The sequence below is a fragment of the Pristis pectinata genome, chromosome 3 (assembly GCF_009764475.1).
Source record: "Pristis pectinata isolate sPriPec2 chromosome 3, sPriPec2.1.pri, whole genome shotgun sequence".
Lineage (NCBI taxonomy): Eukaryota > Metazoa > Chordata > Chondrichthyes > Rhinopristiformes > Pristidae > Pristis > Pristis pectinata.
Window position 1 is genome coordinate 96,408,049 of NC_067407.1, and position 27,839 is coordinate 96,435,887.

The 27,839-nt window shown below is 38.0% G+C and overlaps 1 protein-coding gene across 1 annotated transcript in view; it reads left to right on the plus strand.

The window, feature by feature from the left end:
• The first annotated feature begins 8,849 nt into the window (after nt 1-8,849).
• The window catches only part of LOC127567993 (NADPH oxidase 3-like), a 30,242-nt gene continuing 11,252 nt past the window's right edge, over nt 8,850-27,839 (plus strand). Inside the window, exons 1-7 of the mRNA XM_052011237.1 lie at nt 8,850-8,864; nt 9,566-9,661; nt 9,755-9,865; nt 12,776-12,860; nt 15,924-16,069; nt 19,346-19,527; nt 23,741-23,870. Coding sequence (XP_051867197.1) covers nt 8,850-8,864; nt 9,566-9,661; nt 9,755-9,865; nt 12,776-12,860; nt 15,924-16,069; nt 19,346-19,527; nt 23,741-23,870 — 765 coding nt within the window. The remainder of the gene's footprint in view (nt 8,865-9,565; nt 9,662-9,754; nt 9,866-12,775; nt 12,861-15,923; nt 16,070-19,345; nt 19,528-23,740; nt 23,871-27,839) is intronic.

A 27,839-nucleotide genomic window follows, 5' to 3' on the forward strand; every position in this document is an offset into this window, starting at 1 on the left:
TTCTTCTTCTTCTGACTTCTTCAACAACGTCATTACGTCCTTTATCTTCTATTGACGTAAGCACGCCCCACACACACATACACACACACTCTCTATCTTAAAGGGACTTTCACTGAGTCCGTAACACAGTGTACAGATACTCTGCCTGATAGTTAATAAGAAATGTGTTAATGTAGCTGTTGGATGCACATTAATTCTCCATCCCATTCCCACTCTGACCTATCTGTCTATGGTCTCCTGCATTGTTACAACAAGGCTCAATGCAAGTTTGAGGTAGAACACCTTATCTTCTGTCCAGGCACATTGCAGCCTTCCGAACTTGAGTCCAAAATTAAAAGTCTGCAGAGGATCCCATCACCTAATCTTTTTGTCCCACCTCTCTTCAAAACACACATTCTTGAGTACTCAGTTTTTACAAACTACCATTCTTATATTGCATGGAAGGAGTCATGCATACAAATTCCAGACCTTAAGCATAGAAACACACTGATACATAATGTTCAGAAGTAATTTCTGGAGTCAAGTGGGAAGAACCAACTTATTAGGAGCTCCTAAGTTAACAGTTCTCAATGGGAACTTCTGCTAGTAGTGAAGCTGAATTTCCTGACTTAACTAGTTTTGGCAGAATGGATGTGGGATCTCTGGCAGTTTGCAAACCCACCAAACCTCAACTAAAGATAGAGAGATCAAAGATTATCCTGTCAGCACTTTTCAATTTTTTTTAAAGCATAGCTTTTCTTGGCATTGCTGTTGTAATTCATGCCAGGCAATGTAAAACCAATTCTATTTGGCTGGTTTCCAAACAGCAGCTACTACATTAAGCTAATAATTGCACTATAGAATGCAGTTTTATAGACTGGAAATTGATCTGTGTTTTTATGCACAAATCAAACAAACGAGTGATTTTACCCAGTAGTTAATGATCATTTCCTGGTGAGATTTCACCAGTCGAATACTTGGTCCAGACCCTTCAGTGTGCAATTCCCCTTTGCATGATTAATATTTTCTCAGCATCAGTCACACATCTACTGACTGTATAAGTTGTGCTCGGCACAGATCCTCTCTTACAACATAAGCTTGTGACCTGATATTTGACAGTTCTTCATGCACAGGTTACAAATTAGAATATGACTCTCCGTGTGAAATGCCACTGTGCAGTTTTTAACATATTTTAGTGTAACCACTCAAAATTTTATTGAGGATCCAATTGGTTGTTCGTCCTATATGTAGGACACCAAAAGAGAATAAAATAAAACTTTCAGGCAAAAGTTTTTGGATGTTATAAGAAATGATCAACACCAATACAACAAACTCAGAAGTATTTGTAGTAGCTTGGAGTACAGAAAGAGAACTGGGAGGTGTAACTTCATAAATACAGTAAATCCAATAATCTGATATCTGGTTGTTTGAAAATCCTGATGGTTTGGCATCTGGCTCACTGGGTGTTGATTCCCATGTTCTCTTTAACACACTGGGGTCCTGGTTTCTGCACTCCTTTTACCTCATGGGCCTCAGCTCCATGCTCCCTTTAACCTTACCGGCACTCTGATTCCTGTGCTCCCTTTAAACTCTCCAGGGCCCAGTTTCCTGCACTCCCTTGAAACTCACCTTGTCCTGTTTCCCACACTCCCTTTAAACTCACTGAGGCCCCTGTTCCTGTGCTTGCATTAGCTCACCAGGAACTCGTTTCCTGTGCCTCCTTGTATGATCTGACATTCACCCAGAAGTGAGGCATCTGTGCAGACACCACCAGAATAGGCAGGACCAACAGGATTACATTATTCACCTGAGCTCCTGTTAGTTCTGCTTCTGTAGACCCACCACCCTGGGAACCAAATGAACATGAATGCACATCATGAGCTAGGACCACATCCTGATGGAAGTAGGCCTTCATATCTGAAATTCCTCTTACTTAATACTGTCATGAATGTGGCAAATTTAAAACTCAGGGTACTCATCTGTCATTGTTTTTAAAATCATTAACTTTTTCATTCTGTTCAGTGGCCTGGCCCACTTGCACTGTGACAAATTACCAGAACAATATGCGAGAGTCCTGATTGTGTGAAAATACCTAAATTGTTCAAATGTTTCTGATCTCAAGATTTTGTATTGATCATCTCTTGTTTGTACTGCTATCCACTTGTAATAGTTACAAAACATCATCTACCAAAAGATTTCTTAAAGATAATGTATCAAACTTCATCGAATAAATAACATGTTTACTGAAGATCTAAGTTTTCAGTAAACCTGTAATCCATATTTAAAACCAATTAAATTTAATTTCACTGATGTATGCAACTGTTAGGAAAGCTTCCTAACAGAACTGCTAGTGTCTATCACTTTAAATTTCAGATGTAATACAGTGCCAGAAATAGCATGTTAATTCCTTCCTATGAGTGAACGTGATAGCTCATAACTTGTAGATAAAAATAAGTAACAAGAACACAGTAATTGTTCACTATAATTGAAAACTTCATTGTATAAATCATTTGAATTATAGGGTTCTCCTCCTGTATTTCATAATGATGTTAATTATTGAAATAAGTAAGTCTAAGCAGGATGTTACTACTGCCTAAACAACCTAGCTGCTAATGTTATTTAAATGTTGGCTGGTTCCAAAAGCTACCAGGAAAGCCTTTTCAAATATGCTAAGTGCACTCTCCTGACTTTGATGCAAAATGATATTATTTTTAAAATATACTTGAAGAAATACCCTCAAAACTAAACATTGTCAATTATTAAAAGTAAGGTAGATTATTTTTGCTTTGTATGGCTCACTTAAAAAGTCTTCTTTGAAAAATTTTGTTCAGTTCTCTTTATCCAGTCGCCAGAATGATTGATTGGACTAAACTCAAGGAAGGTAGGGGAGGTTAATTCAGCGATTCAAAGTTGCGTCGAGAAATTCAAAGAACTTAATTTGTTTCCTACAGGGTATAAATAGACAAATGCAATGGAAGGAGTCATTAAAGTTCTAAAACTGATGGATAGTATAATAGAATTATCTAATCTGAACTAAAATTGCAGAAGAGGTGTTAAGTACAAAATTGACGTAAGTGTTTTTCCCACAACGTGAAATAAATTGTTATCAAAAGTACATCATGTTAAATTGATTTTTCCCTTTCAGAACAGAATTGAAAGTAAGAAATATAAATTTGTAACTTCCAAGGTACTCAGGCAAGAGAAATAATTGGTTATTGCAGAACTTAAATTTTGCTCCAATGAATTCAAAAACTCAGATGGCAAAGTTGAATATAATTCCCAAAATCTCTACGTGGCATATACAAATAAGAATAGGTAATATACAAAATGTATCTCAGAGAATAACTTCTGGATAGTCCACTTGCCCCAATACACTTCATTCTGGAGATGGACCACACTGAATCCCTGAATATTGGCACATAATTTGAGCTCAAGCTAATATAAAAATTCTTGTTGAGATCCTGTCTGCAAAGCAACCCTTGCAACCTTAGTCTTTGACTGGTATGGTGCCAAGGCAATGGCCCCATTTCTAAGGTTTTGTATCGTAAAAGTGTGTACAGTTTTCTCAGTGATTTTAAATCATTCAGAAAATATACATTTTGAAAAATGTTAAGTGCAAAAAAAAAATCAAAGTGATTTAAATGGACATTTTCAATAGTGATAAAAGATTAAACAAGACAGTGTAATCTTCATTTAACATTACACCAGGAGGGGGCACAACTACATTTCATAACTGTGAAGTAAACAAATGTATGCTAGCTCAGCCATACAGATTTTGCTAAGTCTTTCTAGGGTAACAGTAAAATAATTTACAAAAATACTTCTTTACATTTAAACTGCTCACCGTGGCCTACGTAATCATGGTATAAACACCAAAATTGGTTTTATATATTACTTTTAATTAGAAAAAGATGTGACAGGGCAATTCAAAGAGCCAGACTGAACAAAATAAAACTTCCAAAGAAAGAGATGTTAGGAGATATGGTGAAAGGTGAGATTTTAAGAAGGATCTTAAAGAAAAAGAAACAGATAGAAAGGCAGAAAAGTTTATAACTTCCCAGCATGGAAGGTGGCTGAAGGCATGGCAACTAATAGTACAGCACAGCAAGGTCAAGATAGTAGGGAGGCATGGATATGGTGCAATTTTAGAGCTGGAAGAAATCAATAAAATAGCTACGGCAAAGCAATGAAGGGATTCAAACATAACATACAATTAAATGTAAAGGTTATTTTAGAAAGCTAGGTCTGAATAATGCACAATGTTATCAGCAAGTTATTTTGACTTTGATCTAAAATAATGTGTTTTTATGTTTGTTATGCAGTATATTGATATTAATCCTAACACACCCACTTCCCTGCCTCTCTCCCAACCCCATCTCCACTCCCCAACACACACATGCTCAAACACACATACAAACAAGGTCAGTGCACAAAGTCACAGGACAAAACACCTTGGGAGGATTATTTATTCACTTATTTCAGGAGCCTGTTGAAAGTGACAGTGTAAAAGCCTCCAAGATGAAAGCATGTAATCTTGTCTGGTGAGTGTTGTTTCAAGCAAAATAAGTAAGGAATAAAGTGAGTCATTCTGGATTTTTGTTTTAACATCAAAACACTGAAGTAAGACTTTACCTGAGTCAATTTTAAAGCACACGACATTGAAGTTAGAGGCAAGAAACAGATGAAAACATTGGAGGGATTTTATTGCTTTTGATTAAAATTTCCCAGTTACAAGTACATCGTGTAGAAGAAGCATTTTGAATTTTACAACCTTCCATCTTTATTTTAAAATATAACCAGCTTCCTGATGTTTACTAAAGACTTAGAAAATGGAATTCTGCAATAATTACAAGCTCCTTAATTCCTGAAGATGCCAATTCCTTGAAATAGTATTGGCTAGCCAGGACAAAAGTTCATTGTATTCCCTACTTTTAACAGATTGGTTCAATTTGGTGGTCAAAAATATTAGCAGATACACGAAGTGTAACTTTGGTGTAATGTAAACCTCAAAGCTCTTTAACAGGAAACAATGTTTTAGAGGAGGAGCTAAAATGGCATCACCAACAATGGCAACAAGAGCTCAGACCAGATTATTCTATTGTATTTTATAGTTCATCTTTCATTTATGGCCAAAGATTACATCAAAACCTATTATAAAGAATACATTAGTATTCTTTTCTTATGAGGTAACTATGTTTTCAGAATCAGGTTTATTATCACTAACTTCCATGTCATGCAATTTGTTGTTTTGCAGCAGCAGTACAGTGTAAAGACATAAAAATTACTATACATTACAAAATAAATAAATAGTGCAAACAAAAGGAATAACAAAATAGTATTCATGGGTTCATGGACTGTTCAGAAATCTGATGGCAGTGGGGAAGAAGCTATTCCTAAATCGCGGAGTGTGGGTCTTCGGGCTTCTGTACCTCCTCCCCGATGGCAGTAACGAGCAAAGGGAACATTCCCGATGGTGAGGGTCCTTGGTGTATTATGCTGCCTTCTTGAGGCGCCGCCTTATTGAAGATGTCCTCGATGGTGGGGAGGGTTGTGCATATGATGGAGCTGACTGAGTCTACAACCCTCTGCAGCCTCTTGTGATCCTTTGCATTGGAGCTTCCATACGAGGCTATGATGCAACCAATCAGAATGCTCTCCACTGTACATCTATAGAAATTTGCAAGAGTCTTCGGTGAAATATCAAATCTCCTCAAACTCCTAATGAAATGGAGCCGCTGGCATGCTTTCTTCATGATTGCATCAATGTGTGGGGCCCAGGATAGATCCTCCTCAATGAGGACTCGTGTGTGTTCTCCCAACTTCCCCTTCCTGAAATCCACAATCAATTCCTTAGTCTTGCTTACATTTAGTGTGATGTTGTTGTTGCGACACCACTCAACCAGCCAATCTATCTCACTCCTGTACACCTCCTCGTCCCCTTATGAGATTTTACCAATAACAGTAGTGTCATTGGTGAATTTATAGATGGCATTTGAGCTGTGCTTAGCCACACAGTCATGAGTGTAGGGAGAGTAGAGCAGAGGGCTAAGCACACATCCTTGAGGTGTGCCTGTGTTGATTGTAAGCCAGGAGGAGATGTTATTACCAATCTGCCGTGACTGGTCTCATGATAAGGAAGCTGAGGATCCACTTTTCAAAGAAGTCGAGGATCCAGTTTTCAAAGAAGTTAAAATTTTTAAAGATGCCATTATCTTTAGGAAATGAGAAATAATATGAAGACAGGTATCTACTGCCCTCAAGTTTCTGGACAAGAATAGTATTGCAGGTAAACATTTCAACATTTAGGCAATTGTTGTCTATTTGTGTACTTCAACTTATCTCAACACAGTTATTAAAAATAGTGAAATAAGAAGTAATGACTCATCAGATGACTACCTTTTAAGTACTTATACCCATTTTCTCCACAGTTACATGTTTGAAGAGAAAAGACTCTTGCAATTCTAAATTCTCTTCTGAATTCAGAGTCTAAGATTCAGTTGCATCTTTTCTGGTATATTCCTGAGAGTGCTAGAGTGCAACAATTTTTAAACACAGCATCAACATTAGTTGTTCCCAGGCCTTTCCAGATGCAAGTTTTCCTCTATTTCATGGCAGTAATGCTGAAATATATAAGATGCTTTTAATATTAAAATGTCTCAAAGCACTTAATACAATTGCAATCATAGAAACGTGGTTGAGAGAGGGACAGAACTGGCAAGCCTACTACCTTCCAGGGTATAGAAGTTTCAAATGTGACAGAAGAAAGGAAACATATGGCAGGTATGGGCAACTGGGATTGAGGGAGTCTCTTGAAATTGGAATTGGTTTATTATTGTCATTTGTACCAAGGTACAGTGAAAAACTTGTCTTGCATACCGTTCATACAGATCAATTCATTGCACAGTGCATTTGAGGTAGTACAAGGTAAAACAATACAGAATGTAGAGTAAAGTGTCACAGCTACAGAAAAATTACAGTGCAGTTAGATAATAAGGTGCAAGGACATAACGAGGTAGATTGTGAGGGCAAGAGGGTGTGTAGAAAAGAACTTAAATAAATTTAGGAAGGCATAGAGGGACCATGAAATATCCTTCATGAGTAAGATTAAGGAAAATCCTAAGGCATTCTGTAATTATGTCAGGATCAAGAGGGTAGCCAGGGAAAGAGTGGGTCCCCTTAGGGACCAAAGGGGTAATCTATATGTGGAGCCAGGTAACATGGGTGAATTCCTAAGTGAATACTGCTCATCTGTATTGCCCTCACAATCTACCTCGTGATTGTGAGGGCAATACAGATGAGCAGTATTCAGTCATGAATGTGAATGTAAGAGGTATGATTGGTAAGTTCTTGGATGACACAAAAATTGATGGTGTTTTGGATAGCGAGGGAGGTTGTCTAAGGCCACAGTATAGGATCAATGGAAAGTTAAGTGGAGCATTGGCAAATGGATTTTTAATCCCTCCAAGTGTAAGTAATGGGAAGTTAACTAAGGGTAGAACAAATACAGTAAATGGTAGGGCACTAGGGAAAGTCAATGAACAAAGGGACCTTAGGGATCAAATCCATAGTTCCCTGGCAACATATGTAGATGGGATGGTGAAGAAGACATATGGTATGCTTGCCTGCATAGGTTGGGGTTTAGAATATAAAAGGACAATATGTTGCAACTTTATTAAACACTGGTTAGACTACACTTGGGGTATTGTGTGCAGTTCTGATCACCACATTATAGGAAGCATGTGGAGAGAGTGCAGAGGAGATTCACCAGAATGTTGCATGGATTGGGGAGGGATTGGATAGGCAGAGTTTGTTTTCACTGGAGCAATAGAGGCTGAGGGGTGACGTTATAAGTGTATATAAAATTATGAGAGGTTTTGATAGGATAGATAATCAGAATCTTTTTCCTATGACATGGGTATCAAAAGTAAGAGAGCATAAGTTTAAGGTGAGAGGAAGGAGTTTTAAAGGGGATTTGAGAAGAAAGTTTTTTTATACTGAGGGTGGTTGATATCTGGAAATTGCTGCCAGAGGAGTTGGTATGGTCAGATACAATCATTATGTCTGAGAGACATTTGGACAGCATTTAAATAAGCAAGGCATAGAAGGTTATAGACCTAGTGTGGGCAAAAGGAATTAGTGTAGATGGACAAGAAGATCTGCATGGATGTGGTGGGCTGAAGGGCCTGTTTCTGTGCTGTACAACTCGATCATGACTCTACGACACTGTATAAAATAACATTTGAAAAACAGAACAATTATAAAGACAATCATAGTGAACAATCATCTGTTTTTGACTGATATTCACATAAGAGCAAATTTCATATAAATTGGCACCACAAGATATTTAACTTCCACTTGCACTGATGGAGCAACTAGAAGGCAATTCATGTTTATTTTAACTTAGCAACAATCTGTCATCTGCTGAATGCTTGACATAATCAACTTTGTTTGCAAGCCAGCTTGCAAAAGTATGTCACTAAAACTAGATTATGAACAGCTTATATATTCATATATGGGGCTCAGCAGTCTTCTGATCCAAAGATTAGAATGTAACAATAGCAGCACATTACTCCCCACAGCATATTTTTATTAATGTGAAAGCCATACTGCCCTATGGAACCTGTCCCACTTACCATCATGGATATTTTGTGGTATTTCAGAATAATATTTGAAAGTTTTGTTTAAGTTGTTGAATGTATAAGGAACTAAGCAGAGAACCTTCAATTTCACTGCAAATAGAAATGAATCTTTGATGAGAATAAAATAATTAAAGTGCCATCCAACTGGCAGACACTGTCTGACATGTCCTTTCTAAATTTACCTACCCTCTGGAGTTGCTGGGAGTTTCATTGCTACAGATAAATAAAGACATGTATGCTACACAGGTAAAGATGGAACTACAATTCCCAGAGTGCACTTTGAATATTGCTACAGTTTAGGTCACAGCCAACAGTTTTAGGTGGATAGCAAACAAGACGCCAATTGTAAGGGAGCAAAGAGCAGATTAATACAGCAGCTCAACAGCATCAATGGCAAACTGGCTTGTGAATGAAGCTCCAAAGCTCACCATATTAGTAAGTCTCAAGTTTTTATTGCTAAATTGACAAATACATCTTTAGTATAAAATTGATATTATAAAATTCTATGTTTTAAACAATTTATCCTGAAAGCAAGCTTGAGTTATATCACACTACTTTAATATTATTTAATTAGCTTGACAACATAACTGCTCAGATTTGTTTGGGAAAACTGTTTCAGGTAGAACATAAAGATACAAACCAAACTATCAAGAAATCTAGATAAATTACAGAAAAATAAAAGCTATGTGTTCACATCTTGTTAGACAATATTATATCCAGTTGGCTTTTTGTTTGCATCAATATACTCTATATAATTTGAAGCTGATTGTTAACCTGCTCAAGTGAGAAACATTTGATAGATTGTGCATAATTGATTTAAAATCTCTTTTACTGTAATTATTTTCTTATCCCTCACAATAAACTAGTGAAAATAATTAAGACTGAGTCACATAAAATTGTATGTCATTATTTTTAAGTTTGTGCAATAAAGGCTGTTTTTGTCGCAGTTGTTGTGGTTGGGAATCAATACTTTTCTTTTCGGCCACACTTTCTACCTGTACGAGCAAGGAGAAGCCTATATTTATACCCGTGCACTTCTTGGAGTAAGTGAGACACTGCTGAAATTTAAAATATTTTTTAAAAATACCAGCACTTTGTCAGTAAACTGGAGGTATCTGTTTGATTTTTCCTATTAGTCGGCACTGGCTTGGTCAAGAGCATCTGCAACATGTCTCAACTTAAACTGTTTCCTGATACTGCTGCCAATCAGTCGAAATCTCATTTCATTCCTGAGAGGATCATGCAATGTATGTGCTATTTCATTCTGGTATTCTGGAGCTAAGACAACTTGAGATGTATTTTTATATTTCACTTTACCTACCATTTGCCAAATGAAAAGTGGATCAGAGAATGTTATTGTTAAAATGATTATCAGTTCATCTGTAATGATATATCAGTTTAAGTGTTCAAGAGTGAGGAATTAAAAATTATCTCTTAATACCTGTAAGTGCTTTATTTTTGTTCCAACTGAAAGAAATGATTAAATCCAAACCGTACAAACTAATCAGACTACAAGGTGAAATTTGTAAGTTAACGGAGAAGCAGGAGAATGTTTGAAACAAACAAGAAAGAAATTACATTTAAATAATATCTTTCATATTCTGAAACTGTTGAAATACTTTTGAAGTACAGATTTTGTTTCATGTAGCTTAAGGGTAGCTACTATCACTCCAAATCAAAATTATCACTTTATCCTCTGTTTGAGAAATAGATTTTGGTTATACCTTGGGTGAGCTCCAATGCTCCTTTTATATCCAAGTGAAAAAGTAAGGTACAACAACCAATTTGCTGAAGAACTCAGCAGATCAAGCAGCATCTGTGGGAGGAAAGGAATTGTCGACATTTCAGATCGAAACCTAGCATCAGGACAATTCCTTTCCTCCCACGGATGCTCCTCAACCCGCTGAGTTCTTCCAGCAGATTGTTTGTTGCTCCAGATTCCAGCATCTGCTGTCTCTTGCGTCTCCATGAAAAAGTAAGGTATTGATTACATTACAATCAAAGGAAACTCCTTAAAAATGTATCATTCATGTACTACCACACTGAAGTTTCAGCTTGGATTATGTACTTAAGTATTTGGTATGGTGCTTGAATACATTATCTTCAGTAATGAGGGACATGAGTAAGTAAAGCTGACAGTGGTCATTTTAGATATTTTCGTACTTCAGTAAATTATTCAGTTCCTGTTTTTAACTAACCTTTTTCAACATACTGTATAACATCAGTGCAATATCTGAAGACCAAAGACCTTCCATGTAATGGAGTTCTGTCATCCTGAAAATCTTCAGTGTTTCACAGATGCTACATCCACCTTGATCTACATCCATCTAGATGCATAGTATAACTTGGAAAATTGTAAAGAGCACCATCTGTATTCCTAGATACAGCAGAGAAAATCATAAAGATCAGTGGATGAGAAGACAATAAGTCTTACTCTGTCCATTGATATTTACTCGGCCTTTTAACAAGTGGCTGGACAAGTGAAATCTAGAGTCATTGGAGAACACTCAGCAAAATTGGCAATCATTTTAGTCACTGGGCAACATAAGAAAAGCTACCTCCAGGTTGGCAATAAGACTTGCTCTTGTCCAACTGAACAAGGTTGCCTTATCAAAAGGTTCCTGCAAATTAAGTTCTCATTGTTATCATGTTATTCTATGTAATATCCATATTGAATGGGTGCCAAAACTATTTAATTTTTTAAGAAGGGTAGGAGAGGTAGATTAGGAAATTATAGGTCTACTGATCTACTACCTCATTTGGAGAAGTTACTAGAATCTTTTGTTAGGATGAGGGTGACTGAGCTCATGGACAAACTTGAACTGATTAGAGAGTGCCAACAGAGGCTTGACATGAGTAATTCATGTTTAATAAAGTCAACTGAATTTTTGAGTAAGTAATTAATGTAGTAAAGGGATACTGCCTGATCTACTGAATATTTCCAGCAATGTCTTTTTATTATTGGTAGAACATCTGAATATTATTTACATGAACTTCCAGAAGGCACTTAATAAGGTCAGCAAAGTAAAACCACATGGAAATTGAAGCAACTTGTTGACATATGCAGAGAATTGATTATAAGGTAGACAACAGAAGGTAGAAATAATACATCCAAATTGTCAGTATGTGTCGAGTAGTTTCCTTTGGAGACTTGTACTGGATTTCAACTTATTTTCTTTATAAATAATTTAAATGAATGAACAGGGAGCCACATAACTAGGTTTACTAATGATACAAAGTTTGGTGGTACTGAAACTACAAAGAGATATCATCAGATTAAGTGGGTAGGTAAAGCTATTATAGATGGGCTTCAATATAAGAAAGGGGGAGGCCATCCACCTTAGATCTAAAGAAAAAGATCAAAGTATTTTCTAAATAATGAGATGTAAGGAACTCTGGAGGAACACAAAAGCTCGCGGCTTTAAATCCAGAAATCCTCTTTGTGCAGTGGGGCCACAGACCCTCCAGGGCCAACTTCAAATAGGAAGTTGCCATAGACGTCTCTGTAAGGATTAAAGTGCAGGCTCTATATACCTGCACTTTAGGGAAGCCAGCAATGCAAGCAAAAAAATCTCTGCCCCCTGTCCCTATGTTTTCATCTCCTTGCATAAGGAATTGAGTGACCTCTTTAATGCAACAGTGAGCATCAAACTGTGAGATGTGGCAGAGATCAGCTGCAGCAACCTGGAACCCAAGGCTCAGAAACTGAGTGTGCTGTAACTTTGTCCTCCAGAGGCAAAGCAGTCCAGGCAATCATGTATTCCGTGTTTGAGATTACATGATTCATAGGTGTCAGTTAGGACAAAGAATGCAGTTTGAACGTTGGCCCTTTAAATAGCAAAGTTTCTAGGGAATCAGAGTTAATTAAATTTGGTTGTTCAGTGAATAAATAAGAACTGTCATTTTTCAGGCCAATGAAGTTAATAATCTCACTGCAGACACAGTTTGCATGTTGCACTGGTGTTGGGGGTATTTTACAGTGGGGAAAAATAAAAATCCCACCCTGAAGTTAGTAGATGAATTTTTTGGAAGACACTAAGACACAGAGAAAAGTCCACATGATTGCTATACTCCAGATTAAACCAATATTCAATTTTATAATAATTTTGGGCAATGCATTTCAATTGGCTAATCTCTGTTTGGGCTTCTTATCGCAGTGTTGTAGAAGCAATATTCGAAGGCAGCTGGATAAAAACATCAAATTTCATCAAATGGTTGCATACATGATAATCTTACAGACAGGTAGGTATTTCCCAATTAATTCCCAAATAATTCACCTGTAGATGTGCTAAATTTGTATTTTAATTAAGTACCTGAGATAAAAAGATTCTCTATGTTGGTTTGTTTTCTATCTTGAAGCTTGGTCCTATTGCCCATTTGTTTCTCTACTCCCTGCCTTACATCCGATTGCTGTAAAACAAAACACTATTGATGCATTACATGTCACATATCTGAACTTTGTCAATTATTTGTTGTAGTAGTAATTAGATCCAATGGCATTTATTCAATACTTATGACCTTTATGGTGAGGTGGGCTTGGAGCAGGGAAGATACAGCAACAGGAATTACAGGTTCTCAGAGGTCTTGCTGAACTTAACAATTGGATGATTTAAATAATTGAACCTGGTTCCCTGGCCGGTGCCAGCCGGCTGTGGATCAGGCAGCAGTGGAGGAGCCATGGATCAATTGAAAAGCTGGAGAAGCAGGAAATTTGGGTTTGTTAGATTCAGAAAAAGAGCTTGGTTGGAGGGTGGTCACAAACAAATAAGAATGATGAGATGTGTGAACACATATGAGGGATGCTGTCAAAGAAACATCAAGGACGTCTAAGTTAGATTGGGAGGAGAGGGATAGTGACATGAAGCTAGTGTCACCAAGGCCCAATGTAATTGGAAATGCTGAATACATGGAGGAGGGTTGCTCACTGTATACATATCAGGGGCCAGAGACACAGATGGTAGAGGGGGGTGGGGGATATGTAGTTGCATTGAACAATCAACTAATGAGGTGGATAGGAGGAGAAGTATTCTACCCACTTCCCCCGGAGTCCATATAACCCTCCAGATAAAATATACATAAGAGGAGATAGCCATCCAAGTCAATGTCAAGAGTAATGCCTCAAGTAGTGGTGGAATCCAGGGAGTGTAGAAGAGAATGAAAGGAAGAAGAAGAAAAAATGGAATAAGTATAAGATTAGTGTAAATAGATGGCTGATAGTTGGCAATAGACTCTGCAGGCCAAGGGGCTTATTTCCATGTTGTACATCTGTCTCTATGACCCTAAAATGTTTAGTAATCTCCTATTCTTAATCAAGAGCAGTGCATATATCATCTGTCAACAACGGTACCGCTAGCCATGCACACTGTCCTATGCAATGCAACCCAATTACTCACCTCATAACAATCTCTGTGAAGCTAGACTCAAAGCTATCCAAGCACATTGCTAGATACTCACTAATTCAATTCTCTCTCTCACCTGCAGGTGAAGGTGGCACAAAATATGCAGTGCAGCCACAAACCAGAGGGTACAAAGCGAATTTCAATAGCTGGCCCTACCTAGTGACAAGAGTATTAGGCATTGTTGGAACTGACAACATTTTCTCTCTTCTCTTAGGCAGTCCCAGGGATTTGATGGTGAATTGCTTACACTTCAGTTCTGCATGTTCTGAAAAGGTCTATGCAGGATCAACAATCTCTGACACGTTTTTTTACTTATTCAATTTTTATGATCTGGGTATCCCTAGAAGTGTCAGAATTTATTACCCATCCCTAGTTGCCCTTGAAATGAGTGGCTTGCTAGGCCATTTCAGAGATTAGTTCAAAGTCAACCACATTGATGGGTTCAGAGTGACATGTAGGCCAAACCAGGTAAGGATGGCAGATTTCCTCCCCTGACGAATATTGGTGAACCTGACTGCCTCTCTATCTTTGGTGAACATTCTCATCACTCAGTGGTGTGGACCCTTGGGTGTTTGGCATGTAAATGGTCATGATAGCACTGAAGAATCCATGCTTGTCAAGCTTATCAGATAGTTGCTGGATTCTTTCTACCCACCATCTGTTTTTTATTGAATTTTGGCCTCCAGGTGCCTGTACATCTGATGGCTTTGCCTCCTGAAGCTTGATGGAGTTCCTGATCCAAGAAAGTATTGCATTTACAGCTAATTAACTCTTTGATTTCCTGGTCATTTTAATCAAACCAGTCCTGATGTATTCTGGTAGTGAAGCCAGGAGTCTCTTCACATAATTATTGGTGGACCTCAGAACAGACCAGAGGCTGTGGACACTTTGGCTCCAGTTACTGGGAGGTTTCCAGTTGTCTGTATGTGTTCACTCTGCAGGATCTGTAAAACCTTTGACATTGATTTTCTTGCAGCGGCATTTCTTTTGTTGTTGTTTACATCAAATGGAAGGAAATAAGAAAGTGGAATAGGTTGTGGTTAGTCCAGCAGTCATCACACCTTTCATGTGGTGGTGATGCAGATTCCTTATGTTCTCATGCTGAGATGATGTCACCATTTAATGGGTGTCAGCTGAGGTTGTTGCCATAAGGTCTTGTACTTGCTTCTCTGGCGAAACAATGCAATTCATCACCTTCGGGGTTAGCTTTACATACACCTTCCTTGCCATTCATACATTTCCAAAAGCTTGCATCCTTTTTGACCTTGCATTGAAGTTGGCAAAGAGGATCAGTTTGTCCAAGAACCAGGCCAAGGATGGCTCAAGGTTGGAGTAGAAGTCTTCCTTGACCTCATCCATGCTTTACAGGATTGGGGCATATGCACTGAAGACTGGAGCCTGCTAGCTTCACATTGGACTGAATAGAGAGCCTTTCACTTATTCCAAAGAGGGAGTCATAAAGCCCATCTCATGAAGAAACCATTCCCCTTCTCCTATGCTCTTTCAGCACCAACACCCTGGTCTTTGAGCTGGAATTCTCTTGTCCATCATATCTCGTTCAGGGCATATTATTATGGTACAAAATAAAGTGTGCTATCAAGTGTGTTAGGTGCACATTGAGCTGTATCTCTTCAAGATTACAAAGTCTATTAGCAATAATAGTATGAGGCCAATCAGAGTGCCATAATTCTTTTTTTGAGAGAAATTTGCAAATTGAGAAATGCTAATAAATAAGTGTCTAGGTATCTTCTTTTCAGAGTTTACTTTGAGTGTGCAGCAAAATGCTTGACTTTGAAACATGAAATCTGGAATGACATACTTTGTTTTTAAACCATTGGACGTGTCTATTTCAGTATTTCAACTACCAAAAAGGAAGTAAATTAAATATTTGTTTTCCAACATTCAGTTATTCATATAATTGCTCATCTGTTCAATATTGAACGATACCATGAAAGCTACTCACCTGCTGCCAAAGGCTTACTGACCAGGCTTTCCAGCATCGGGACGAACTCCAGTGAAAGTTACCTCAACCCTATCAGAACATATGACACGGTACGTTGACTCCAAATTCAATGAAAATAGAGGAAGCAGGATACAAATTGCTACAACTTTAATCACTCATCCAATTAAATGATAGCCTAGTTTCCCTTACGCTCTTTTTTCTGCCCATTATTCTCAAATATAGATTATCCGTTTTAAGTTTTCCGTGCGCAGTAATATTAAACCTAATCTTACAAACATTTGGAAGTACTTATCAAGTTACTCATAAGTTTAGCTAATATATATGTGATTTCTGCTGGACTTTGTAACAATTGTTGGATTTTCCTTTCATGAAACTGATAATATTTTGATAAATTGAACAGTCACCTTCTTCAGTTTAGGATACTTAATGGCTTCTGAACTTCTTTAAAAATTATCAGGTGATTTGCTGTAGCAAAGTTAAAAACGACACTAAAAAAGTGTGTAGTTGTGCAGCTTTCATCTATATCTACACTTTCTAAATTGTCAGAATTTATCCAGAAGTAAAGTTCCTATTAGTGACAGGGATAAGGATGCTATGAATCACTTTGTCTGCAGCAGATTTCTATACATTTAATGGAAATTGTAATCAAATTGTTTCAGAGTTTAACAAAAATGTAAAATAAAATGTATTGCTCTTGCTTCTTTGCATTTTCTGGAAGTAAACTAAGTTTTAAAAGGTAGATCTATATTCTGTTCAACAATGCTTTAAACTGAATTACACTTCTGCATTCTCCTGATTAGATGTTCAAAGAAAATAGAGATCAGTTGAGAAAGTCAACAAGCTAAGGATTAAAGCCAGAAACATTGGAAAAATTCAGCAGGTCAGGCAGCATCTGTGCAAAGAGAAACAGTTAATGTTTCAGGTCTAGGACCTATCAATAGAACTTAGATGGACATGCCCAGCAGGCCAGACAATGCAAATGGTAGAAAAAGGATAAAAAGGAATGGCAAGCAAACATGGCCAGTCCTGATACGAACAGAAAGGGCAAGTTATCTAAAGTTGGAGAGATCAACATCAAGTCTAGCAGCTGCAATGTGCCCAGACGGAAGATGAGTTGTTCCTCAAGCTTGCATTGGGCCTCATTGTAGCAGTGCAGGAGGCTGTAGAATGGTGGGAATGGGAGTGTAAACTCAGGGTCACTCCTGCAGATTGAGCGCAGGTGCATTGCAAGGGATCATCTAATCTGTGTTTAGTTTCTCCAGTGTTGAGAAAGCCACATTATGAACATCGAATGCAGTAGATTAGATTGGAATAAGTGCAAGTGAATCACTGCTTCACCTAGAAAGATTGTTTGGGTCACTGGATAGTAATAAGGGAAGAGGTGAATGGATAGGTATTGCACCTCCTCTGGTTGCATTGGAAAGTGCCATACGATGGGCATTCGTCAGTGGAAATGGAAGAGTAAACCAGAGAGTCACAAAGGGAGTGATCCCTTAGAAATGCTGTAAGGGGAGGGAGGGAAAAATGTATGTGGTGGTGGAATCACGTTGGGGCTGGTGGAAATTTAAAAAAGATGATCTTTTGAATGCAGATGTTGGTGGGGTGGAAAGTATAGACCAGAGAAACTCCATTCTTGCTCTGTTCAGGAAGCGAAGGGATGAGAGCAGATGTGCAGGTAATATATGAGATATGGTCAAGGGCTATGTCTACTACAGTAAAGTGGCAGTCACAGATAAGGAAGAAAACATTTCAAAGGAACCTGTGGGGAATGCCTCATTTTTGGACCAATTGTGATGGAGATAAAGCAACTGGGAGAATTGAATGGAGGTCTTATTGGAGGCAGGTGGGAGGAAGTATAACCAAGGTTGCAGTTGAAGTCTGTGGCCATGTAGTGGATGTTAGTGGCTAGCCTATTGTCTGAAATGAAGAAGGAGATATCCAGAAAGGGAAGGGAAAAGAGAGCAGGGTGGAAATTGGCTGCAAAGTGATGACATTTTCAAGTTCTGCATGAATGCAGGAAGCAGCACCAATGCAGTTTTTGATGTTCTGGTAAAAGAATTAGTGGAGTGGGCCTGAGTAGGTCTGAAACAAAGACTGTTCTTCATATCCGTCAAGAAGATGGGTGTAACTTGGACCCATGTGAGTGCTCATAGCTACACCTTTGATCTGAAGAAATCAGTTGGGGTTGAAGGAGAAGCTTAACATGAGGACGAGTTCAGCCAGGCAAATGAGTGTGCTAGTGGAGGGGAACTAGTTTGGCCTCTGTTCGAGGAAGAAGCAGAAGTTATCTGATCTCCTGATATGGGATGGAGGTGTTTATGGGGATTGTACATCCATGGTGAAGATGAACCATTTAGGATCAGGGACTTGGAAACTGGCAAAGTGGATGATGCATCTGAAGTGTCACAGATGTTAGTGGGAAGGGACTGGACCAGGGTAGAAAGAATGGAGTCAAGGTAGGAATACGTGTGATCAATAAAGCAAGAGCAGGCTGTAACAAAGAATTTTCCTGGACAGTCCTGCTTGTGGATCTTGGGCAAGAGAATGAAGCAGGCTCTGCATTCCTCGGGCACCACAAGATTCAAAACTATCAAGATCTGTGACTGTGGGAGACAATGACTCAATGTTGAATAGTGGGGTCATGGTCCAGAGGGAAGTATAAGGATGTGTGCGAGAACTGGCATTTGGCTTTGAGGTAGACTACAATGATGGTACCCTTGTGGGCAGGTTTAATGATGATGTCAGACTTGGTTCTTGGTGAGCAGAGAGCTGCAAGTTCAGAGGGTGGTAGGTTAGAGTGAGTGAGGGGAATGGGAAAATCAAGGTGGTCATTGTCCTGCTGACAGTTAGCAATGAACAGATAAGAGAAGGTATAAGGCCAGAGGGAAAGGTCTAGGTGAATTGAGAATTGTGGAGGCAGCAGAAAGGGTCTGTAGTCTGGGTGATGATTCCTGGCCAATGAAATGTTTATTGTTCCTCTTTCATGGACTAACTTATTTGTCTCTTCTCAGTGCCATGAAGGTCCCAGACTTGAAATGTTAACTTTTTCTCTCTCCACAGGCTCGACCTGACTTACTGAGTTTTTACAGCATTTTCCATTTTTTATTTCAGATTTCCAACCATCTATAGTTTTTTTGATCTTTATGGTACAGGATTAACTGATTAAATAGCAGAATAGGATTGAGAGGCCATAAGACAAACTCTTGTTTCTATGTCTTCTGTTTTTAAAATAGGTTTCATCAAATGGCACTGTGGAACTTCAAATATATTTTATCACATAAGGTATTTAGCATGAAAAAGATAGAAGATGTTATTTATAATAGGTGATTTTATCCTTGTTTATTGAATACTTTATGTATTTCCAGAACCCAACAAAAGAACTGTTAAGTAGTACAGCAGGAGTGACTGGCATCATCATTACTGTGACTCTTGTTTTGATGGCAACTTCATCTGCACAGATTATTATGAGGTCATTTTATGAGGTGTTTTGGTTCACTCATCATCTCTTCATTATCTTCTTTATTGGTCTCATCATTCATGGTTCCGGGTAAATGCATTTTCAACTTATTAAAATATAGCAGTATTAAATGTGAATTGTCTACTTATTTATAGTTAATGAACAATGCGGGATGCAATTACAATTCTAAATAAATCTTTATTACGGTTAAATACATGCACAGAAGTATACTTATAATACAATTAGTTAATGCAAATTAAGTATCTATATATAAAAGCTTGTTAGTTTATTTATTGCACTGGGAGTGTTGTTTTGATAAATGCAGCTTCAACAAAAATGTGTACAATGATGTAATTTCATGACTACTGAACTGAACTGGCTGTGGCCAGCTGTTCCGAGGAGAAAAAGTAAGGATGTTCTGGGCTCACACGACCCAGCTGTAAATTCAGGCAATCTGAGTGATGAATGCCAGCACATCTATCACTTAACTCTAAGTGGAGGCTGGCGAAGGAACCCAGTTGTGGTGAGATTCCAAGCATCATGGAAGAAAATCCACCTCTACTGTCCTGTGCCCAGATATGGTGTGGATTGGAATCCCAATTCATTTTAAAGGGGATTTTCAACCAGCAGATTAGGAAGAAAGTTTAGTTATTTATTGTTTACCTATTTTGTTTTAATTTTACTGGTCTTTAAATGCTCTTGCATTTACATTTGATAATATTTTGATATTTTGTTAATTATTTAGTAATTGTTAGAAAGCACATTCTGAATGTAAATCGCGCTACATTCTAAACACACTCTGTTATTAAGTAATCTTGTCCTTAAGAATTATAACTTGTGGAAAAGCTTAGCATCTGTAACGTTGAGTACAGATTAGGTTAAAAATTGTAAGACATAAATAGCCAGAGTCTTAGTTTGAGAAGCAGAGTTAAAGACTTGAAACTAAAGCAAGAGGTAGATTAAAGTAACAATCACATATCATGGACAGCAGTTAAGGAATTGTCATGTGTTGTCACAATGCAGACGTACAGGCATCAGTGACAGCCCTTGCTACTGACTTTGGCAAAAAGAAATACATTTGGTGATGCACTCAGTATGGGATCTTGTGAACATACTGTGAGAATTCTCAGTGGAAAGGTCTTATGCATCCTAAGGGCCTAAGAATATAAATAAGGTATCGCATGTGGCTGTCAAAATAAGCCCCACATGAAATTGAGAAGAAAATTTGAGGAAAAGAGAAGAAAATTTGACAGGTGGCTCAATTAGTCCTCAATCTTAGAATGGTTAAAAACAAATCTTTCGAAAATGTTCAAATGAGGTTATTAAACATACAGAACTTTTACCAACTTACACTCAAAATAGAAACTTAAGTTAAAATATCTTAAAAAACCAATGACATATAACATCAAAAATACATTTGAACACCTTAAGTGCTTTAATAATCTTCATTGATGAGCATTAGAGATTTTTAAAAAAGTATTTGAAAGATTTCAGAGTATATTCGGACCAAAAACTTAACTGAGAGTCTTTGAATGACAAGTTTACCTGAGGTTCTAGATGCCATCCCCTTCCATTAAAATAGAAAGAATAGCCTCTTCACCTGCAGATCTACCACAGAGATCTCTGACTAGTTTGTAATGATGGGTAATTAGCCCAAGGTCTTGCTTTCTTGCTGAACTCAGTGATGAGTCCAATAGTCAGAACAAGCTCTGCTGTCTCACTGACTTTCCAACAGCAATTTCTGGATTTGGTCATGTAGCTGCAAATATCCTGAAGTTGTGGTTAGTGTTGCCATCCACCAGTAATTCTGCTATCATTACTCCACAAAATTCGTGACTTTTTAGGCAAGGATGTAAAATGTATCGTAACAAGCCAAAACAATGGCACCTTCAGGATAAGCTGGATAGTGTGAATGATTCTTATTCTTGCCCTCATATATTTTTGTTTTTATTAAATTTGGAAGCTTGATTTTACAGAAGCAGATTTGATAATTACTTCTGCACATTAAAAACACATTCCAAGTGTCAAAGCCATGGTCACCATCAATTTCTAGCTGATGGGTCTCTTCAGACCAGTGCTTGGGATATCTGTAACATTTCTCTATCTGGAACACACTGCTGCTTGAGGGAGATCACAGATGTACCCTACTCCAGGAAAAGACAATTCATTTTCTTCTACTTTGACCAACAGTAAGAGCATGTGGATTCACAGGGTTTGTAGTCTTTCTTATTATGCAGGTGCTTTGAGGGCACTTTATTAAAATCTGAAATTGCTCTTACCATTTTACTGTTCCTTCTATCTTTAACTCACCATAGCAGACCAGTAGATATCTAATTGACGAATTTTTGCTTTCCTAATCCTGGTTTAGAAAGATCCTGTAAAACAATATGGGAAAGATCAATACATGAAGGAGTTTCTGTTACATGTGGTACTTAAGTTAACAGGCCATCAAAAACAGTATTGTTCACTTTTAATGGAAGGAATTCTGTGTTTTAATGTGAATGATCAAAATATTATTTAATTCTTTTCAGCCAGTGCTGTGTTTTGTTTGGAAGGAGGAGAAAAATTATGAGGGAAAAGTTATTATACTAAGAAGGAATTAAACAATTATCTGTGATTGTCTTCATGGAAGAAGGCATACAAAACCTGACAGATCTATGGGTCTGTTTCTATCGAGAATAAGGAACTGAAGGAACTAAGTATTAATTAAAAAATAGTACTGGAGAAGTTGTTGAGCTTGAAAGCTGATAATCCCAAGGACCCGATTACTTACATTTCAGAGATTTGAAAGAGATGGCTTTAGAGATAGTGAACATGTTATCATCTTCCAAAATTCTATGGATTCTTGAATTATTCTGGATTGGATGGCAGTAATTGTGATCCCACCATTTAAGAAATGAGGGAGAGAGAAAGTGGGGAACTACTGACTTGTTAGCCTAAAGTCAGTAATAGGGAAAATACCGAAAGGTCTGATAAGGATGTAATAATAGAACATCTTGAAAAGAATATGAGGATTGTGCAGAGTCAACATGGATTTTCAAAGCAAAATCATCTTTGATAATATGCTGGAGTTTTTTGAGAAGGTGATTGGTAGAATAGCTGAGGGGAGAACAAGTGGATGTGATGTATTTGGATTTTTCTAATATAGGTTGATCATTGAAATTAGGACAGGCAGAATTTGGGGTAATGTACTGACATGGATTGAGAATTGCTTATTAGACAGAAAGCAAAAAGTGTGAATAAACAGTTTGTTCCCAGGTTGGCATGAAGTGAATGTCAAGTGGCTTCAAGGGAATATGGGCAAGCTGAGTGGGTGGCAGATAGAATATAAATGAAAACATGTGAGGTGCACATAACAGAAAATCTGTGTATTTTTCTAATGGTAAGAGATAAGGTGGTACTGATGTTCAAAATTACCTTGTTGTAGTAGTACACAAATCACTGAAGGTCAACTTGTGAGTAATCGGAAAGACGAGTGCTAGATTCTCCTTGTTTACAAGAAGATTTAAATACAGGAGTAGAACTTCTTATTGTTTTGGGCCTGGGGAGGCATACTCGACAATATTGTGTTCAATTTTGGTCTCCTTGACTAACAAAAGATGTACTTGCCATTGAGGGTGTGCAGTGGAGATTCCGTAGATTGGTTCTACAAAAGGCAGGTTTGCTGCATGAGGAGAGATTGAGTAGACTGGGAATGCATTCTCTAGGTTTAGATAAGAGGAGATCTCATTAAAACATACAAAATTCTCAAAGGTGTTGGCAGGCAAGATGCAAGGAAGATGTTTTCCCTGGCTGAGGTTCCTCGGCTCAGTCATTGTGTGCATTCAAAACAGAGATCAATAGATCTCTGGACATTAAGAAAATCAAGGGATAAGGGGACAGGGTCAGAAAATGGTGCTCAAATATAAGATCAGTCATGATCTTAATAAATGGCGGAGCTGGCTCAAGAGCTAGATAGTCTACTTCTGCTGCTACTTGTTGTGTTCTTGTATGTACATCTTTTTGCCACTATCAACAACCAATAAAAATTAGACCATTATGTTATTACTATGTACGTCACACTGTAATTTATGCATTTTCTTCAGAAAAATAATTATTTCACCTTAACCTAACCTTTCACTGAATATATTTTGTGTCAATAATAACAAAAAGTGTTGAAAGGAAATCCTAAAATTATCAGTGGTTGAAGTAATTCTGAAAATGTAAGGAGTCATGGATCAACATTTTAAAACATAGCAATCAGTTTTGAATTCTACATCACTTATAAACAGTAAACAATTAAATTAGTCATCCTGTGATATAGGCGTATTGTTCGAGGACAAACTTCTCAGAGTCTTCAGGACCACAATGTTACATACTGCAGGGATCATCATGAAGAATGGGGAGACATTCCAGAATGCCCTTTACCACAATTTTCTGGAAATGAACCAGTGGTAAGTTTATATCTTTAAGCAATGGATCAATGTGATACATTAGATCTTTCTTATGGAGATGTCAGATCAAAACATCATGGACCTGTATGATGCTGACAGGGTGCCATTTATTTGCCTCAAAAGCTTTGAGAACCTAGTTCACTTCAGTGAACATGAAAAATCGGCCATGGAATGTTGGCTTGTCCAGTGCTCCCTCGACTGGCACTCATAAACCAAGCAGGGATTTTACAATTGTTACAAACCAGCAACAAAAGAAACACTCTGAGTCATGTGATCAGTGGTAAAAACTACTTTATTAATAACTACTTATGATAATAAGAAAAATAAAAGTAAAAATGTTAGAAGTAAAAAAGTGTTAAATCTTAAACATTAACCCCAAAAACTAAACTCGTAGTTTGTGTGTGGCAAACTCCCAAACTCCAAGTCCAGGAATGGTTCTTAAAGTTCAGTTCAGCAAGCCATAAGGTGAAACATGATCAAAGGCTTCTTCAATAACCACCGTTGACTGAAGACAAAACGTAGATGTAGAGAGAAAATAGAGATATTACGAAATCCAAATGTTCCGCTTTGGAACCCAAACGACATCTCAGTGTCTACTCAGCAGTGACCACTCCACCGCATCTGCCTCACCCCGAAAGGCTCTCGAATCATGGCCGTCCACACAAATACCTGTTTCCTTCTACAGGTCAACAACAAAGTGAACTCCACTGCTTTGTTCCGAAGTATCTGCCACCCCGAAAAGCATCCGGGACGTGGCCATCCACACAAATACCTGTTTCCCTCTCCAGGTTAACGACAAAGTGGACTCCACCGGATTACTCCAAAAATCAATACGTGGATTGTAGTGACAGGCACAGTTACTGTTTTTCATCCATTGATAGAGACTAGCAAGCTGGTCTCTCTCTCTCTCTCTCTCTCTCTCTCCCCCCCCCCCCCCTTCAGACTGACTCCGACTGACTTCTTCAAAAATGTCATTACGTTCTTTATTTTCTGTTGTCGTAACCACGCCAACACACACACACACACACACACACACACACACACACACACACACACACACACACACACACACACACACACACACACACACACACACACCACTATGCTCTATCTAAAAGGGACATTCACCAATAGTAACCCAGTTCATAACACATATCCATTGAACTTTCTTGATGATTACCACATATTACCTGACTTATTCTTGAACTAAATATACAACTTGATGGTATTTGAACTCACAACTTCTAGATTACTAGCTAACTACCATAAATTATTTTACTGAGACATACAAGTTAGGAAGATTGCAGACAGATACAGCAAGTGCCTAGGAAGGCAAATAGATATTTGCCTTTATTACAGAGGGTTGAAGTTTAAATATTGTTACATTGCACAAGGTGCTGGTAAGGCAATACCTGGAGTATTGTGCATAATTTTGGTCATCTTATTTAACTATCATGTGATTATTAACTTAGAGTATTGTGATCTCAAGTATGATTTAACACAATGTATTCAGTAGTATTTTTATCCTCTGATGCATGTACTCTGTATTTTTTTGTGGAATTAATAAAAATATTGTAAAAATATTGTAAAGAAAGAAAGGATATTCTGCAATTGGAGTCAGTCCAGAAGAGGTACACTGCACTAATTCCTGGGGTGAGATGGTTGTCCTACCACAAGTGGCTAAGAAAATAGATCCATATTCCTTGGAGTTTAGAAGAATGTTTATTACAGGATTAGGGTCATTTGAAACTGATTTGTGTAGGAACTTCTTGCAGAGAGTGATGAGTCTCTGGAATTCTCTTCCTTAGATGGTTGTGGAGGCTAGATCATTGGGGATATTTAAAGAAGAAATACAGTATATTCTCAGCCATCTGGCATTCATGAGGAATAGAGGGTGCTTGTTTGAAAATAGATTGAACAAAAACATTACTGTACATCACACATTAGTATTCTGTCATAAATCTTCATATGAAGTGCCAAATCTTCAAAGAGCATGTTGTTGCCAATCAGCCTATAACTGTAAGTAAATAACCTAAAATATCTTTTCACACTTATTTTTCATAGCATTTGAAATAAATCTCAATGCTTGAGCCTATTTTCATAGAAAATTAATTGCTTAATATTCTAGAAATTTTTGCCAGTTGGATGAGAATTCCAGATACATAAATACCAGATACATTTTTGAAAGATCAGAGAATTGAGAGCTATGAGGAATTGGCATGGAAGAGGAGATGAGGCCTGGGCCAGATCAACCATGATCATATTGAATGGCAAGAAAGGATGAAGGGGCTGAGTGGCCTACTTCTGCTCCAATTTTCCTATGTACTAATGTTGATTGCTGATTTATGGATACATTGAGTGCATGTGCTTGCGGGTTGTATGGTTAAAGAACTGGCTGTTGCAAAGGGGCATGGCTTGGAATTGGAGAGTGCTCAGGAAGTGGAACCAGGTTGTAGAGGAAATGTTAAAACCATGTTGCATTTGTAAATAATCGTGTTGGGGTTCCTCGACAATACACTTGTATCCTGGCTAGTGCTATCTGGAGAGTGCAGATTCCTTATAGTGTTCTTGGTCCTAGAGTCTGAAAACACACAAGTAAGTACCCACCTATACTTAAAAGAAATATCCCCTCTGATTGCATACTGCAGTGCTGGGAACCTGACATGAACTGCTGGCCTTCACTGGCATTCCACAGTAACAAATCATTCACACAGTGTGCACGGGCTATTTGTGAGGGCTTGTGCTACACTGGCCAGAGTGAGTGGTGTGGCTGCTGAGCTTTGAGATGTGAAGCACTGCTTGCCCTGGCCTGCCCTGGCCTGCCCAATGTCAGTCCTCACTGGCAGACTCTCAATGCTGAGCCATGAGAGATTCTTTGCCCAGGAGCACTGGGTTCCCAGTACAGAAGGATGCACCATTTTTAGAATTGATTCCATTGGTATTTTTATTCCTGGGAGTACATCCTGAGCACCGTGAGATACCAGTACACAGCATCTACTTACTTATATTTGGTCTTTTTACCTTCTTTTCCCTTCTGTTTCTTTTAATTCACTACCTTTTTACATTCTCCCTCTCTGCCTCAAATGTACCTTCCAAGTCAGCCCATTTTCTTTTTAGTCATTTTCCTTTTTTCTCTTTTATCCTTGTTCTTCATTAGTAATAGACCATTGAGCATTAATGCACACGAGGTCCCTGATGATAATGCTGCGTTGTGGGCTGGGTTACCCAGATGGCTCCGTCAAGGAGTGTTGGTTAGCTTCGTCAGTGTGCAATGTCAGCATGAGATGGATATTATGTGCTGAGATATGGAACTTGCTAGGGATCAAATACTGGTGCATTTCGTATCTGGTTCTGCAGCTCCATACCAGCCATAACTGGCAATCTGGCACAGGCCCGTTTATTTGAATAGTCTCATTGACCTGCAGAGAAAATGAAAATGAAGGTAAGTGCTTTTGTTTGCTTTCACTTGGTTTATATTAATATCAATTAATATTTTAATAAATTTATCTTTTTACAATAATATTTAATTTTTTAATTTAATGTACTTCAACTGTTCCTAAATGTCTCCGATCATCTGAGACATTTTGAGACAGTGCTAAAACCTTTTGATACCAAGAAAGCCATCAGGGCAGTCCAGGGTCAGGTTCTGCTGCCTGAAACCAGGTTTCTTCTCAGTCTGCTCCATTCCATGAAATGGCTGCAGAGGAACACCTGCAGGATATTGGGTTCCTTGAACTCCCAAAAGGTAAGTGCGACTATAGGATGAGTGGGAAAGTAGCATTTTGGAGACATGGGATGTCTTGAATATGATTCACTTGATTATTCCAGTATTATTTGAGTACTTTGTGGCTTAGATATAGTGCAGTGCCAACACTGAGTTTCAATGTTCGTGTTTCATTGCTAGCCTACCATGAAGATGATTTCTGGCCCAGTCTTTACAATATAGTTTGCAGAGTTTGGCTTCTTTAA